This window comes from Oryzias latipes, chromosome 5, assembly GCF_053564925.1.
Source record: "Oryzias latipes strain Hd-rR chromosome 5, Olatipes_Hd-rR_3.1".
NCBI classification, from domain to species: Eukaryota; Metazoa; Chordata; class Actinopteri; order Beloniformes; family Adrianichthyidae; genus Oryzias; species Oryzias latipes.
In genome coordinates this window covers 28,330,859-28,348,788 of record NC_136241.1, presented here as the reverse complement: position 1 = coordinate 28,348,788, position 17,930 = coordinate 28,330,859, and the positions used below count along the sequence as shown (strand labels likewise).

Below are 17,930 nucleotides of genomic sequence, written 5' to 3'. Positions count from 1 at the left end.
CATGTTTATGGACTGAGAGAAGAAGCCGGAGTACGCAGAGAAAACGCATTCATGTACAGGGAGAACATGCAAACTCCACACAGATAGGTCCCAGCTGGGATTCAAACCAGCGAGAGGGCTAACCACTGTTCCTCCATGTAGGCGCATCCTCAATTTGTGACCTTCAATTTTACTGTTACATAACTCACCATCAAAAGCTTATATTGTGACAATATTTTAATGATTCAAGACATTTAAGTTTAGATAAATGAAGCATAAAAGCCATAACTTGTAAACTAAAGTATTCAAACTTTATTAAAACTACAGATGATTAAACACACATACAACAATTACTTATAAATGTTTTTATTACACTTTTTGTTAAGTTTTATAGGCTTGGTCATTTTGAACAACAGCAGAAAAGGTTTAGCATAAATGGAGCATAACGTGAGTTATCAGGCTGCTGTTTTAAACAAAGCTTCATCTCATCCACTCTTCATTAAAATGCTAAAATGAGCAAAGCACTAAATAAAAGAGCTTCAGTGTTTTTTCATAGCCCAAATGTAGAAGGCTCTCTGTGTGAGAAGTGCTCGGGTACTCATCAATGGGCTCCACACTGCTGTCTGTCACAGCCCCAGCCTGGCAAAAATACTGTTATTTGTAAATTGAGTGGGTGGTGTAGATTTTCCTGTTGGCTTGAGGAAGGCAGTGGCACACCAGAGGGAGTGTTTACTTAGCACTGTGCTGTGACTGTGAAGAACAGCACCTTAACAAAAGCTGCTCCATATGCTCAATCTGGACCCATTCAGCAGTTTCAGGCACTCAGTCTGAATTTCTATGTCAAACTTTTCTTCCTGAGTTTTAGGAAGCATCTATTGTGTTATTTCATCAGGAACTGAACATACAATGTACTACTGAATTATTAGGAAGCCAGCAGAGACATAAAATATTGAAATCTACCTGCTGGCTCAAACTGTCTTGGATTTTGTCTGGAAAGTTTTGCAGACAAAATGGAAAAACAACGACGAGGGAAAAAAAAGACAAAATCAGAGGACACAGCTGAAAAATATGATGGGTAACAAGGATGCTAATAGAGAAGATGTGCAGAGCTCTTCACAGCAGACAGGTAAGCATGTTGAAAAGAGGCAAAGGTTGTGTGCTCTGTGTGGAAGCACAAAGCAGGTTGTTGGAGTGACCTGCTATCTTCATTATGCATATGTAATGTGCCTGTGCAATGCCTGATCTGCTGCTCTTTAGGGATTTTGTTTCACATCTACAAGCAGGAGGAGGGAAAAGGAAAAAGTCATGCGTGCATGTGCGTGTGTGCACGAAGGGCTCTGTGGTCACGACAGCTCGCCCCGCTCTGTCAGACAAAACATACAAGTCCAGGGAAGAGCAGCCGAGCAGAATGCAGCCTGCCAAACTTGTATTTGTACAGGCCACACACACAGTCACACACTCAGAGAGAAACTGTGTGCACAGATTTTTACAAGGCAGCAATATATAAGAAAACTGAAAGCATATGTAAAAAAAATCTGCTCTCCTAAGATTTTTATGTTTGCCTATTTTGCTGGAGGGTATCAGCAAGATGATTTACAGCCAAGTTTGTAGCCGTACATTCTTTTTTTTACAACATTAATAATCTGATTAAGGAATTGTATTTAGGTTTGTGTGGAAAAATGATGGAACTGAGAATAATGTGGTGGTTAAAGACCCACTCTGATCATCTTTGGAGCTATTTTTAAAGATTAATTAGCCTTTTTTTTTTGCCAAAAAAAAAAAAAAACCTGTGCAGAGCGGCAGCAGTTCATTAGAAATTCACCTCTGATTTACGGGCGGGACTGTTGGCACAAAGTAAGCCTTTCCTCAATTCCCTTGATCCCTTTGTTCACATGCTCTGCCGTTAGCTTATAGCCCTTCAGAACCCCAACCTAACATTACCTGTGCAGCAAAAATGTCGAGCAATACCTAAGCAAGGTTGTTTTCCTTTTCCAAGCTGGCACCTGGCTCAAAACTGCACCACTGGATGGCTCCAATATTTGCTCTGCATTTTTGTTGCACCGGTAATTTTAGGTTGGTGATGTGAGGGGATGTATGCTAGCAGGAGAGTAAACATACTTATGGGTGATGGGAAGGGGGGTGAGGTTGCTCTGTGCCTAAACTAAAGGTGTCCTAGAAAACAATACAGTTTTTTTTTTTTTATTTGGGCCAAAAACCTGTATTGTCATAATTAAAAGATCACTGAGAATTCTTTGAAAATTGATCAGAAGATGAGCTGAGTGGGACTTTAAATTCAGAATTGTGTGGGAAAAAAGTGAAAATATGGCAGCAGTGAGAGAATCTATTAGATGTTTCAGCTAAAACATAGGGAGGCTGTTACAGGACTGAATGAGGGACTGGCACCCTGTAATGTTAGACACATTTTGCGGTGGATGTTTTGGTGGGTGCACTCAGGCTGAGAGGATCCAGGACTGAGTGCATGCTTGGTCTATTTATTCTATGTAGAACAGGAGCAACAGAGAGTTGATGATGTGATTCTTAGAAACAACATCTTTTCCAGCTCAGCCAAGACCTTCAGGATAACTGCTACAAGGAACTTATTGTTCAGCAATTTCACATTCCGATTTCAGCATTTTTAGGGGGAAAGTAGGGAAGTGTTGTTTTACTTATTGAAAAAAAAAAGATACCTGAATGATGATGTTCAAAAGTTGTGGCGCTTGAATTAGTTGTGAATATGCATGTTGTATGTTCAGCAGATGCTGAACTTGAGTTAACTGACCTTCAGGGTTGTCAGCTCAGGAAAAAGCCTGAATGAAGCCTTGTCTCCATTTTTCATTTCAAGTTCAATTATTTTGTGCAGGGGGATGTTGTAGCTTTGCCACACGTAAGATGATAAAACAGATTACATGCACCAGAGAACAATAACAGCAGAAAAACAGATAACTTATCAACCGTGTGAGTCTTCACTCTTGTCTTAAAAACTAAGGATTACTTTAGAAAGCCGTGAAAATAATTCCCATTGCGGTTCATTTGATACATTCTGTTAAGTATCTCAGTTTTTCTGTGTGCCACTGTCTCTGCCTCCCCCGTCATCTGCTTTTATCCCACAATCTCTTTCTCTGTCTCGCATACACACATATATCAGTATCTCGTCTCTGCGTTGTCTCATTTCTGCCGCTTTCATCTCTGTTCACCAGCGAGCTACATCTGACTCCACAAACAGATTTTTGTGCAAAGGATTTTTTAATGAAAAGAAACGCATTTATGCATATCTGCTTGCTAAGAAGATGCGTCAGGAGTCAGGGTCTTGATCCCAGCCTCAGGGGGGTGCTCACCAGCAGGCGATGAATGGTAAACTGGGAGCTGGCCTACTGCCCTTTTTGATAATCAAAGACATAGCTGAGAGTGTTTCATAATGCTTCAGACCACACGTGCGGTCCCATGCCAGCTATCATGAACGCCAGGCAGCGGGTTATGGCAGCTCCTCAGAGACCTCAGGGCTTTTATTGTGTTTACATCAACATTCATGTATTCACCCGCTGAGATGCTACTTTCTGTCAGAGGGCTTATCCCCAGCTCACCTGCACATGGATGCACACACACGCATGCATACGTGAACACTCATCTACAGACGCCCCAAAAGAGCCGTCTAAGTGACGACAATTAGTTTCAATTTAGGCTCATTCAAATCATTTACATAAAACTGAATTCAAATAAGGACAGTTGCAGCAGCTCTGTGTCTAAACTTTGGGTTTAAGTCCCGACTTGTGACCTCGATAAATGATCCCGAATCAAGGCTCGGAGTTCCAACAAAGTGTATCACTCATAAGCTGTCATTCTTTTTTTTTTTTCACTTTTTCATTTTAATAAAAATCTGGATTGCATTTGCTAACAGATGCACACATTGTCAGAGCAGTGTTCTCCATCCGTCCCCATTACACATGCAATTACTCAGAGGCTGAAAACAAGCAGCCTCATTTGTAAGATGCTAAGCTGCAGCGGCTGAGGAGATCTCAGGCTTTATTAGCCTGTTGTTTGGGAGCTGCTTTTGACAGGAAGCTGGGCGATAAATTAAATAGATGGCTTGATAAAAAGCTTGCTGTGCAGGATTCTTCACACTGGATTTTTGAGAAATCACACTGACATAGCTCATAACAGATGATCTCTTCCCTGGGTGATTTATGTAATCAATTTGCGTTGTTATCTGAAGCTGGAGTTTTTCACAAAGTATCACAGCTCATGGATCCACATAGCCTCTGGTTTGCACAAGACGTGGGATTGTGTGTGTTTGTGTGTGAAAATGCTAAGGGTGTAACGATTCGTTTTAACAACGATTCAATTCATATCATAATTTGTGGTTGCTGATCCGATTCATAGTCGATACTGAACAATCTGCTTGACTGACCTAAAATCGATTCAGGACATCTTTAGCCAAAACTCCAACAAGTTGGACTCAGGAATATATACCTAGATACTTGCAATGCAGGCAAAATTTTCCAGATTACTTGTATTTTTTGCAAAATAATCAAGTGTAAATTAAATATGTGTACATACAAAGAAGTAAACAAGAATTAATGGCAAATATATTCATATTTTATTTCCATTAAGTTTAGTCAACTGTTGTTTTTCCCACACAAAAATAATACAAACGGACCATTATTAGTACATTCTACCACACTGTATGCTCACATCTTTGCAAAATTTAGTGTTTCCACATGTTGGTCTGGAATGTTGGCTTAATCATTTTTTCCTGCTATTACATGTGTGTTGTCCGCTGTGATGCACTTGGTCGTTTTTACGTCACAGTAAAAACAACTTAACAAAACTTAATCCAAATCCTATTTTCCTATATCTATATAATTGATTTTTCTTAAATTTTGAAAGGATTTTAGAATGGTATAGGTTGATTCGATTGCCTCAGACAGATCTATTTAGCTGGATTGTAGGAACATGAATCGATTCATTGTTACACCCCAAGAAAATTCCCATCAGTCAGTTTGAGCATGTATGCTTCAATGAAGGGAATTCCACTTATGTTCAAGATTTTTGTTTCAAGCGGGTGATTTATTTCATTTTGGCCCCAACAGTCAAAATCTGCTTGCTTTTCCCTGATTCCCTTTTCGCTGCACCATCATGCAAAATGGGGAAAGCCCAAAAATGGGGAGAAGAGTTTTTGGGACCATGCCAACAGAAGCTTTCTTTTTCTTTTGGGTCAGAGAAGCAGAACTATCACTGCACATTCATATGCTGCAGATCTGCTTCTCATGCTGGAAAGGGAGAAGCAAATAGCTATCCGGTACTGGTTTACAGTTATGAAAGGATATTAGGTGACTTTGTGCATTCTGCAGTTCAGGAAGAGATGAGCAGTTTGTTTTGGCAAACGTCAAAACAGGCAATCAGGTATGACAGCAGAAGGGATGAGATGTTTCCAGATATGTCTAATGGATACGGGTTAATATGAAGCCTGCCAGATGTGGCGACAGTTTGTGAAGTATATCTTACTGTGTCACTCTCTAATGCTATATTTCCTTTCCTTCTCTCTGCAGTGAAGTTTGAAGATTGCCAGCGCAGCAGAGAAGTGGGCTTCATAAGCAGCGATCCAAACTTCAGCGTGAGGCCAGACGGCACGGTGTACACACAGCAGGAGGTGGCCAACCTGTCCGAGCCTGTGCAGTTCATGGTCACAGCGCGGGGCCTACATGACCCCCACATCTGGGAGACCACCGTTAAGCTGGCCCTTGTAGGACACCTTCATTCTTTACCCCTCACAAAGGTAAGGGAGGGAAAGGCTTTAAAACATTTGGGTCACACAGAATTTGCTGCCTCTTCAGTTTGTTCTGGCTCAGCTAAGACCTTGTTCTGTCACATTATTTTATTATTTTATAAATGATAAAGTAAGGGAACATCTAAAAGTGATTAAGGTAGATTTTCCATGTGTATTCAAACTGGCAGGCTGAAAACAGATTGACTGACTGGCTGATAAAGCTAGAGGATGAGATCCTGGGGTAAAAACTTATGAATGGAGAGAACCAGCAGGATGAGCTGAGTTCAAAACAAGCAAAGTCCTGTGGGCCATACTTTGCTATGAGTGGTATAAAGAAAACCAGCTTGTCTTTGCAGAAAGCCTTAGATCTGCCTGTTTTTAATAAGAAGTAAAATGTTTGAAATTAAGAATCGCCATGAAAAGACAAACTAAAATAAGATTTTGCCTCTGAGAAAAACTGAATAGAATCCACAGTTAGTTCTAATCCAATGTGTTGACCATTTCTATTATGCTGTTAGCCCAATTAAATATAATAGTTATACCACTGAATGTATATGAGAACTGGACTGGTGACCCCTCCCCCTTGGTGTTCCAAGCAGGAAGTACCTGCTGGCTCCAAAAAGCCAAAAACCACATGGACTCCTTTTGATAAATAAACAGCTGTTAGTCAGTCATTCTATTTGTCAGAATAACCATTCTTGCTTTGCTACCATTTTTAACACATTCTTGTGAATCCTAATTATTTGTCAGGATTTTTTTTTTTTCTCTTGTGCAATTGATTAAAGATGTAACCTGACTAATCGGATGTCTCAGGTGCCACTTTCAAGTGTTAGGGGTGTGGCCTTCCCAAAAACTCACTCCTGATTGGGGAAAGTGGTTGCCATTGAAACATTGACTCAGACCGACTTGGACCAATCACTGCTCACTGATGTTGTCAGGCTACAACATGGCGGCATCTGTATAAAAAAAAAAAGCAGATTCCGTTTGCTTGACTGAATTGACTTCATTTGGTTAGAGCCAGAAGTTTGCCTAAGTCCTTTTCTCTGGGTGACGTCACAATCCCTCAGTCCAGTTTCTCTCATACAGTCAGGGATTAATACTTGTACCAGTTCAATGGCCTTATGGTAGAGTGTCCACCTTTAGACTGGGAGGTCATGAGTTCAAATCCATGCCAGTCACGTATTTTACACACCTAGGTGCATGACGGCTAATGAAACTATACGTATAGGTTGGTGTAAAAAATGATCAAACAAAATGTCCCTCCGTCCTAAATGGACTTCAAAGAATCCTTTACAGGATTTAATCAACTTGTGTTACAACTTCTAAAGCTATTTGATCAAATGATAGGTTGTTAAAAAAAGCTTTGTTAGAGGAGAGAGTTAGCATGGTGCACTCAGATGACTCCGATATATGTTGATGAGGAAAAAGAGCTAAATTCTTATGAGGCTGCATGATGAAAGATAGCAAATCTCCAGAATGCCTCAAATGTATATGTACCGTAGTGTCTTTGTGTCAGTGAAAAGCAGAGACCGTGCCTTATTTGGCTTTAAGGCTCTGTTCAATAATAAAGACTTTATAGTGACTCTGGGCTAATCTATAGCCCCAGTGACAAACTTCCTCTCCCAGGCTGCACTCTGTTGAGCAACAAACCCATTACAGTTTTTTCTGCACCACTTGTTGAACGGCATTTGGCTTTATGTTCACTCATGTTTCTAATCATGAAAAAAGCCGTAGACTCATGTAACTAAAGCAATAGCAGAGGGGGATTAAGATTCTGCCCACTGCTGGCAGTGCAATAATGGAAACTGGAAAGTAATTGACATTGATTGAGCTAATGTTTCACTCTGGCAGTCTGTGAAGACCAGGTGATGCAGTTTCACTGTATAATTATGTTGCCAACATCACAGAGCAAGAGGACAATTCATCATTTGAACAAGAAATAGCAGTGTTTTTTTTCTAATCACCTGGAAATTTGCCATCTTTATATAAATCTTTTATTATTAGTTTTTCAAACCAACGTTGGTGTCTGTTCCTGTTAGTTTCTCTTCAGTTTCTCTTAACGTGTGTTCAGGATAGACAGATTGGATTCATTCTCCTCTCGCAAAATTACCTATGTTTCAAAGAGAGCAAAACCTGGTTTTAATGTTATTATTTAAAGTAAATATTCAAAAATTGTGCAGACAGATTTTACATAAGCATACGATTGAAATAAATGAAGGAAATTTCACTGGAAATCTTTTTGTCAGTCCGTTTTAAACAGACTTCCTAATGCAACCTGATATATACCATTTTTTAAAAATGATAAATGATTTTTTTGCAAGTTCAAAGTTACACTTTTAAATTAATTTCAAAAAACTCCCAGCAGTTTGGTTAGTGATCTCAGATGATGTGGAGATTTATTCTATTTCAGTCTTGGAGGTAGAAAATGTAAGTGAAAAAAATAAATATAGCCAGAATTAGAACTTACTAGTTAACTTTTGAAGAGATGTTAATCGATAAAGCTCTTTTTGAAGTCTTTTTTTTGTATTGCATTTAGTTCAATGCTTAACGACCCACTACGATCATCTTTTGATCTATTGTACAAGTGTCCCCTGTGGTCTTTTAGTTATGATTACCGCATGTCTTTTCTAAGCAAAATCAAAAAAACCTGTGTCATTATCTAGGACATAGTTTCTGCAAAGCAGCAGTACATTCGAATGTTTGGTTATGTTTGGTTACGAAATTGGGTGGGGCCGTTGGTGCAAAGCAATCCCGCCCCCCCTTCCCCTCCCTGTTGTGGAGCGGAGTTGATTAGGGAGCTTGTTGCCTGCAACGTATTTTCGAAGATATGCTCTTTTTCAACTGGCATTTGTTTGCATTTCACAACGATTTGAATGAATTCATACTCAGAAATGCAATTTTAAGCTTTTTTTTTTTTAATATGTCCTCCATTATCAGAAAAATACCACAATAGACATGTTCAAAACTCAATTTTCATCAGAGTGGGTCATTAAAGTTCTCTCAGAGATTCAATTTTATTTTCTCTAAATGTTTTGGTATTCAAAGTTTGGTTTGACTATTTAAATGTGCAAATGTGGACTTTCTATTATTCCATTAAAAGAAAGCACCCTCCCAGGTTTTGAGGAAAATAGGACCAGAGTTGGTATTGCCTTTTTCCTTCATGATAATAATACTGGGAACAAAGTGAAGCCAGCTCTTATTTTTTTCTGAGCTAAGTTGGATTTACACTCTGCTGTTGTAACTCAGCGCAGTTCCCTGTTGAGGATAGCTCTAAGGGGAATTCAATTATCCCGCTTTGTTAGCCTGCTAACAAACATGTTTAGTACCAGCTTACTGGGTTCTGTCTCACTGTATGGAGACACCTAATGATAAGAAAGGGTTGCTGTAGTGTAACAAACTCTACTTTATTACTCTCTATTTCGTTCAACTGGCTTCAACACACTTTTACTCTGACTTACTTCTGCTATTATGCCTTTTTTTCCTGTTTAGCACCAGTGAAAAGGAACTAATTTGTGTTTAATACCTAGAAAAATATCTCACAGATCTGTTTAGAGAAAAAAAATATGCATATGTTACATTTGCAGCACCAAATGACTTTAACATCTAATTTTGTTGTATATAATGCCACAGCAGTTGAAATGTATCTTTGCCTGAAAGCCCCTTATGCTGCGCTTAACTACTCAGGTTATTGCACCTCTCACAGGTAGGGCCTGTTGTTAAGTGCTCTCCAATTCAAGCTGATTTCATTGTATGATGGTTGGCCTTCTCTATCATGCAGTGTGGGGCCTTCAGTTGTGCACTGCTGGATTCGGATTTGACTGGGTTTCCAGTGCATATTCTGATTTGCATTTTATTTTTCACATTGTTGCCAAGCAGCCTGACAGTTCATGGCAGATTACAGGAAAGTGTGGTACATGGACGCTTGTGCCAAGGGAAAGTATCAGTGGCATCTGTCAGGTTTAAATCTGAGCAGTTTTATAAAGAATTATTTATCCCCGTTTTGCCTTTACTACTATACAATGATTACAATTTTCAAACAGATATTATTATTACAGAAAGATAAATCAAGCAAATACTTTTTTTTTAAGTGACTCTGAAGCTTTCTAAATCTGCTGAACAGTATGATAAAAACGGATCCCCTCCCCCCCTATTTTTCTGAATTAAAATTTTTGGAAAAGCCAAATGTAATCTGACTTGCCACATCCAGGCCCGATTACTGCCTGACCTGTTAAATCCAGAAATCACTTCAATAGAAGCTTTTTGACAAAGTGAAATGCACTGTTGACATAAACCAGCCTGAAGAGGATTATAGTCATAAGCTGTTGGACTCACAGAACAGCCAATATACACAAATGGAGAAAAGTTGGATCATTGGAGAACCTTTCCAAAAAAGGACCAGGTGACCAAAATGACCCCACCAATGCAACAACTTACTCAAAATATGAAAAAAACAAATTGACGACATGACTTTCTGACCTCATTTGTCTCAGTTGAGGTCAGTTTTAGTTTTTAGAGCCTTGCATGGTCAAGCTCCGATGTACATATCTAACCTTTTAACCCAGGGGTCGGGAACCTTTTTGGCCAAGAGAGCCATAAACGCCACATATTTTCAAATGTAATTTCGAAAGAGCTATAGTAATGTAGTGTCCCTTTCCCACACTGAGGCACGGAGACTTAACCTCTTTTAAGGTTCTTTAATCTGGTTACTGCAGGCTGCAACAAACGCTGTACAATTAATTCAGCAACTCCTGAATCTCTCCCGCCGAGACGAGAGTGCTTCTCCCAACTTTATATTCCCTTGCACCCGCATCGGCCCTCCTATTTCCTTATTCGGCCCATAGCTGAACCCCATTGGTCCAAACTCCCCAACGACAGGCTGAGCGACACAACTGATGGCCAATCAGATCTCTGCATGATATGTTCAATGAACTCCGGAATTTATAACACGTTCCAACAGCTGCCCAGTTAAACTCAGTCCGCTACAATGTTTAAAACTAAATATACAAGTGAATGTTTGCATTTGATGTAACTTCCACATTTTTAAAGGACAATAAGTCTGTGGATTCTTTTCAATAACATAGTTATGCTGTTGCTAATAAATAATGAGTATTTATTAGCATTAATGTGAGTTCTGGTGCTGCGTGGTGGTTTTGCTGATCATCATGGTCTAGTCTGGTTGATTCGTGGTGAGTTTAAGCTTCATGCAGGAGTTGAGACTTCCATCCCTTAAACGTGATGGTAGGTTGGTCTGAATGTTCTTTAGATGTGAGAAAGACTGCTCACATGCACACGTGGAGCCAAAAACACACTCACACACTGCAGCATGTGACAGGCAGTGTTTTTTAAGTTATGTGCGGGATTCGCTAAACCCCCCCCCCCCCCCTTCCTCACATATTCCGTCCTTTCAACTGCGCGCTCTTTCTCAGAGACGGGAGCGCGCAGTTGCGGCACGGCAATTCACAGGTTTCGGGCTGGTACAAACTGTGATATAATAGATAATAGTAAACTTATAGTGCTGGCACACATTTTTCTCTCCAAGCACCGCTACTACTGCGCGCCTTTCTGGCATCGCATCGCGCCCAAGAAAGACTGGTCTAAAGAAAAAAGATTTTATAATTAAAGCCGCAAGCGGCGTTGTATGGCCCGCAGACGCTACCCGCCTTCCACGCCCACCTCTACGCACCACCGCCGCCCTCATCACCCACAAATTAAAAGCTAGTCAAGGCTGATTTTGCTAATTATGCTAGCTATGCTAATGTGGCTAAAAGAGCTAGCATAGCGATCAGCATCATCAACTGACTCAAAATAACACATTACCTAAAATGCTAATTATGCTAACTATGCTAGCTATGCTAATGTGGCTAAAAGAGCTAGCATAGCGATCAGCATCATCAACTGACTCAGAAAAACACATTACCTAAAATGCTAATTATGCTAACTATGCTAGCTATGCTAATGTGGCTAAAAGTGCTAGCATAGCGATCAGCATCATAAACTGATTCAGAAAAACACATTCCTCCATTGGTGAGAGCTATATGCCATAAGTTGATAAAAACCCCACTTTTTCCAAAATGGCGGCTATTCTGTTGATTTTATCTCCATAGCAACCATTTTATGTTTTGGTCCCCTCGGGAGGACGAACAGATTGACGTCAGTTTCGGACAAATCGGTAAAAGTAAACTTTTTGTCGTCCTTAGCAACAGTGGTTTCATGCTAACCACGCCCACATTCCTTATAAGTCCATATCCAGTGTTTTTCAATGTATTCATTATAAGGCATTAATGCATGCATTCAATTTTCATTGTATTGTATTGAAATACATGGGAGTTATAACAGTGCGCCACTTTGCTAGCTTGCCACGCGCACCCCGTTTAAAATCTACAACTTCTAATTCCAACATTTTTTCCACAGTAGCTTGCCATTGATGCCCAAAAAGTTTCGAGACGATCGTTGAAAATTCCAACGAAGAGTTTACGTTTGAATCCGGTGGCAAAGGTGTTTTTTATAGAAAATTCAAGATGGCCGCCTTTTCCCGAGGTCAAAGGTCGACGAAACTCCAGAGGTAATTGAAAACTTACGCTACGGACATGCGAGTCAAATTTCGTGAAAATCGCTTGAAAAAAAGTTCCTTTTTCCATATTGTGTAAAAACGCGAAAAACTCAAAATGGCAGATTTTGGCACAAAATGGCCGCCAAACCGTAGGTCGTGTCGCCATCACGTAATGATTTCAAAACTTTGTTTGGATATACCCGACAAAGTTATCTGGGTTTCGCTAGCCGATTCTTAAAAAAAAAATCCGAAATTGTTTTTTTTTAGCCGAGTCAGCACTTTTTTTTGCGATTGTTTTTTGTTTACCACGGCCACATTCCTTTATCGATTTTGTCGTATGTGACATCGTTTTGTTCAGTGTGGGCTAAGGAATCGCATATTTCATTTTCAGGCTATTCCGATAAAATATGTGCGAGCTAGCTAAAATGGCGACGGTTGCGAATTCGCCACGGGCACGCGTTTCAAATTCTACAACTTCTAATTCCAACATTTTGTCCACAGTAGCTTGCCATTGATGCCCGAGAAGTTTCAAAAAGATTGATAAAAATCCCTAGGACGAGTTTTCGTTTGTATCCGTTACTAAAGGTGCTTTTTTTTGAAAATTCAAGATGGCCGCCCCTTCCCAAGGTCAAAGGTCAACAAAAATTCTTTGGTAGTTGTAGAATCGTGTTTGTGGCATGTGTATGAAATTTCGTGAAAATCGCTTGAACAAAAGTGTCATTTTCCCATAATGTCAAAAAACACGAAAATCGCTATCTCTCTGAGTTCGCCACAAAATGGCCGCCAAGCCGTAGGTCGTGTGGCCATCCCATAATGATTTCATAACTTCTTTGGGATATCTCCAACATGCGTGTTTTGGTTTCGTAACTGTATTTCAAAATATTTTTTTTTGGCCCCATAAGCGATTTTCGGCCCATTCATTTTTTTTACGGGAACGCTCGCCGTGATGTCATCGTCGTGGGGGGGGTGACGTTCTCTTTGTCGAAAATTCATTTTCAATTTATCCCAGGTGTGTGCCAATTTTGGTGAGTTTTCGGGTATGTGGCGGGGGTCAAATTTGAGCTCAAAGGCGCGATAAGAAAGCGGAATAATAATTAAAGCCGCAAGCGGCGTTGTATGGCCCGCAGACGCAACCCGCCTCCACGCCCAACTCTACGCACCACCGCTGACCTCACCGCCCTCACAGCCCGCAAATTAAAAGCTAGTCAAGGCTGGATTTGCTAATTATGCTAACAATGCTAACTATGCTAATGTGGCTAAAAGTGCTAGCATTGCGATCAGCATCATCAACTGACTCAGAAAAACACATTATCTAAAATGCTAATTATGCTAACTATGCTAGCTACGCTAATGTGGCTAAAAGTGCTAGCATAGTGATCAGCATCATCAACTGACTCAGAAAAACACATTACCTAAAATGCTAATTATGCTAACTATGCTAGCTATGCTAATGTGGCTAAAAGTGCTAGCATAGCGATCAGCATCATCAACTGACTCAGAAAAACACATTACCTAAAATGCTAATTATGCTAACTATGCTAGCTATGCTAATGTGGCTAAAAGTGCTAGCATAGCGATCAGCATCATCAACTGACTCAGAAAAACACATTACCTAAAATGCTAATTATGCTAACTATGCTAGCTATGCTAATGTGGCTAAAATTGCTAGCATAGCGATAAGCATCATTTACTGACTCAGAAAAACATATTCCTCCATTGGTGAAAGCTATATGTCATAAGTTGATAAAAAAACGACTTTTTCCAAAATGGCGGCTTTTCTGTTTATTTTATCTCCATAGCAACCATTTTATGTTTTGGTCCACTTCAGAAGACGAACAGATTGACGTCAATTTCGGATAAATCGGTAAAAGTAAACTTTTTGTCGTCCTTAGCAACAGTGGTTTTATGCTAACCACGCCCACATTCCTTATGTGTCCATGTCCAGTCTTTTTCAATGTATTCTGTTTCAGGCATGAATGCATGCATTCAATTTTCACTGTATTGTATTGAAATGCATGGGAGTTATAACAGTGCGCCACTTTGCTAGCTTGCCACGCACACGCCGCTCAAAATCTACAACTTCTACTTCCAACATTTTTTCCACAGTAGCTTGCCATTGATGCCCAAAAAGTTTCGAGACAATCGATGAAAATTCCAACGACAAGTTTACGTTTGAATCTGGTGGTAAAGGTGTTTTTTATAGAAAATTCAAGATGGCCGCCTTTTCCCGAGGTCAAAGGTCGACGAAGCTCCAAAGGTGATTGTAGACTTACGCTAGGGACATGCGAGTCAAATTTCGTGAAAATCGCTCGAAAAAAAGTTCATTTTTCCATATTGTGTAAAAACGCGAAAAACGCAAAATGGCAGATTTTGGCAAAAAATGGCCGCCAAACCGTAGGTCGTGTCGCCATCACGTAATGATTTCAAAACTTTCTTTGGATATACCCGACAAAGTTATCTGAGTTTCGTTAGCCGATTCTTAAAAATAAAATCCAAAAAAATTTTTTTTTGCCGAGTCAGCACTTTTTTTTGCGACGGTTTTTTGTTTACCACTGCCACATTCCTTTATGGATTTTGTCGTATGTGACATCGTTTTGTTCAGTGTGGGACAGGGTATCGCATATTTCAGTTTAAGGCTATTCCGACAAAATATGTGCGAGCTAGCTAAAATGGCGACGGTTGCAAATTCGCCACGGGCACGCGTTTCAAATTCTACAACTTCTAATTCCAACATTTTGTCCACAGTAGCTTGCCATTGATGCCCGAGAAGTTTCAAGAAGATTGATAAAAATCCCTAGGACGAGTTTTCGTTTGTATCCGTTACTAAAGGTGCTTTTTTTTGAAAATTCAAGATGGCCGCCCCTTCCCAAGGTCAAAGGTCAACAAAAATTCTTTGGTAGTTGTAGAATCGTGTTTGTGGCATGTGTATGAAATTTCGTGAAAATCGCTTGAACAAAAGTGTCATTTTCCCATATTGTCAAAAAACACGAAAATCGCTATTTCTCTGAGTTCGCCACAAAATGGCCGCCAAGCCGTAGGTCGTGTGGCCATCCCATAATGATTTCATAACTTCTTTGGGATATCTCCAACACGCGTGTTTTGGTTTCGTAGCTGTATTCCGAAATATTTTTTTTTGGCCCCATAAGCGATTTTCGGCCCATTCATTTTTTTTACGGGAACGCTCGTTGTGATGTCATCGACTTCGGGGGGGTGACGTTCTCTTTGTCGAAAATTCATTTTCAATTTATCCCAGATGTGTGCCAATTTTGGTGAGTTTTCGGGTATGTGGCGGGGGTCAAAATTAAGCTCAAAGACGCCGTTAGTGTGCAAGAATAATAATAATAATAATAATAATTAAAGCCGCAAGCGGCGTTGTATGGCCCGCAGACGCAACCCGCCTTCCACGCCCAACGCTACGCACCACCGCCGTCCTCGCCGCCCTCACCGTCCTCAAATGAAAAGCTAGTCAAGGCTGGATTTGATAATTATGCTAACTATGCTAATGTGGCTAAAAGTGCTAGCATAGCGATCAGCATCATCAACTTACTCAGAAAAACACATTACCTAAAATGCTAATTATGCTAACTATGCTAGCTATGCTAATGTGGCTAAAAGTGCTAGCATAGCGATCAGCATTATCAACTGACTCAGAAAAACACATTCCTCCATTGGTGAGAGCTATGTCATAATTTGATAAAAAAAACACTTTTTCCAAAATGGCGGCTTTTCTGTTGATTTTATCTCCATAGCAAGCATTTTGTGTTTTGGTCCCCTCGAGAGGACGAACAGATTGACGTCAGTTCCGGACAAATCGGTAAAAGTAAAATTTTTGTTGTCTTTAGCAACAGTGGTTTCATGGTAACCACGCCCACATTCCTTATATGTCCATATCCAGTGTTTTTCAATGTATTCAGTTTCAGGCATTAATGCATGCATTCAATTTTCACTGTATTGTATTGAAATGCATGGGAGTTATAACACTGCGCCACTTTGCTAGCTCGCCACGCGCACGCCGTTCAAAATCTACAACTTCTAATTCCAACATTTTCTCCACAGTAGCTTGCCATTGATGCCCAAAAAGTTTCGAGACGATCGATAAAAATTCCAACGACAAGTTTACGTTTGAATCCAATGGCAAAGGTGTTTTTTATAGAAAATTCAAGATGGCCGCCTTTTCCCGAGGTCAAAGGTCGACGAAACTCCAGAGGTAATTGTAGACTTATGCTACGGACATGCGAGTCAAATTTCGTGAAAATCGCTCGAAAAAAAGTTCCTTTTTCCATATTGTGTAAAAACGCGAAAATCTCAAAATGGCAGATTTTGGCACAAAATGTCCGCCAAACCGTAGGTCGTGTCGCCATCACGTAATGATTTCAAAACTTTGTTTGGATATACCCGACAAAGTTATCTGGGTTTCGTTAGCCAATTCTTAAAAAAAAAATCAGAATTTTTTTTTTTTAGCCGAGTCAGCACTTTTTTTTGCGATAGTTTTTTGATTACCACGGCCACATTCCTTTATCGATTTTGTCGTATGTGACATCATTTTGTTCAGTGTGGGCCAGGGAATCGCATATTTCAGTTTCAGGCTATTCCGATATAATATGAGCGAGCTAGCTAAAATGGCGACGGTTGCGAATTCGCCACGCGCACGCGTTTCAAATTCTACAACTTCTAATTCCAACATTTTGTCCACAGTAGCTTGCCATTGATGCCCGAGTAGTTTCAAAAAGATCGATAAAAATCCCTAGGACGAGTTTTCGTTTGTATCCGTTACTAAAGGTGCTTTTTTATGAAAATTCAAGATGGCCGCCCCTTCCCAAGGTCAAAGGTCAACAAAAAAAGTTCATTTTTCCATATTGTGTAAAAACGCGAAAAACGCAAAATGGCAGATTTTGGCACAAAATGGCCGCCAAACCGTAGGTCGTGTCGCCATCACGTAATGATTTTAAGACTTTGTTTGGATATACCCGACAAAGTTATCTGGCTTTCGCTAGCTGATTCTTAAAAAAAAAATCCGAAATTTTTTTTTTTAGCCGAGTCAGCACTTTTTTTTGCGATCGTTTTTTGCTTACCACGGCCACATTCCTTTATCGATTTTGTCGTATGTGACATCGTTTTGTTCAGTGTGGGCCAGGGTATCGCATATTTCAGTTTCAGGCTATTCCGATAAAATATGTGCGAGCTAGCTAAAATGGCGACGGTTGCGAATTCGCCACGCGCACGCGTTTCAAATTCTACAACTTCTAATTCCAACATTTTGTCCACAGTAGCTTGCCATTGATGCCCGAGAAGTTTCAAAAAGATCGATAAAAATCCCTAGGACGAGTTTTCGTTTGTATCCGTTACTAAAGGTGCTTTTTTTTGAAAATTCAAGATGGCCGCCCCTTCCCAAGGTCAAAGGTCAACAAAACTTCTTTGGTAGTTGTAAAATCGTGTTTGTGGCATGTGTATGCAATTTCGTGAAAATCGCTTAAACAAAAGTGTCGTTTTCCCATATTGTCAAAAAACACGAAAATCGCCATTTCATAGAGTTCGTCACAAAATGGCCGCCAAGCCGTAGGTCGTGTGGCCATCCCATAATGATTTCATAACTTCTTTGGGATATCTCCAACACGCGTGTTTTGGTTTCATAACTGT

At 40.1% G+C, this 17,930-nt stretch overlaps 1 protein-coding gene across 7 annotated transcripts in view; it reads left to right on the top strand.

Annotated features, from left to right (window-relative positions):
• Window positions 1–17,930, top strand: part of cdh4 (cadherin 4, type 1, R-cadherin (retinal)) — a 263,491-nt gene that overhangs the window by 148,974 nt on the left and 96,587 nt on the right. For all 7 annotated transcript variants that reach the window (XM_004069077.5, XM_020703448.3, XM_078947557.1 and 4 more), the window contains one exon: window positions 5,526–5,752. In XM_004069077.5, coding sequence (XP_004069125.1) covers window positions 5,526–5,752 — 227 coding nt within the window. The remainder of the gene's footprint in view (window positions 1–5,525; window positions 5,753–17,930) is intronic.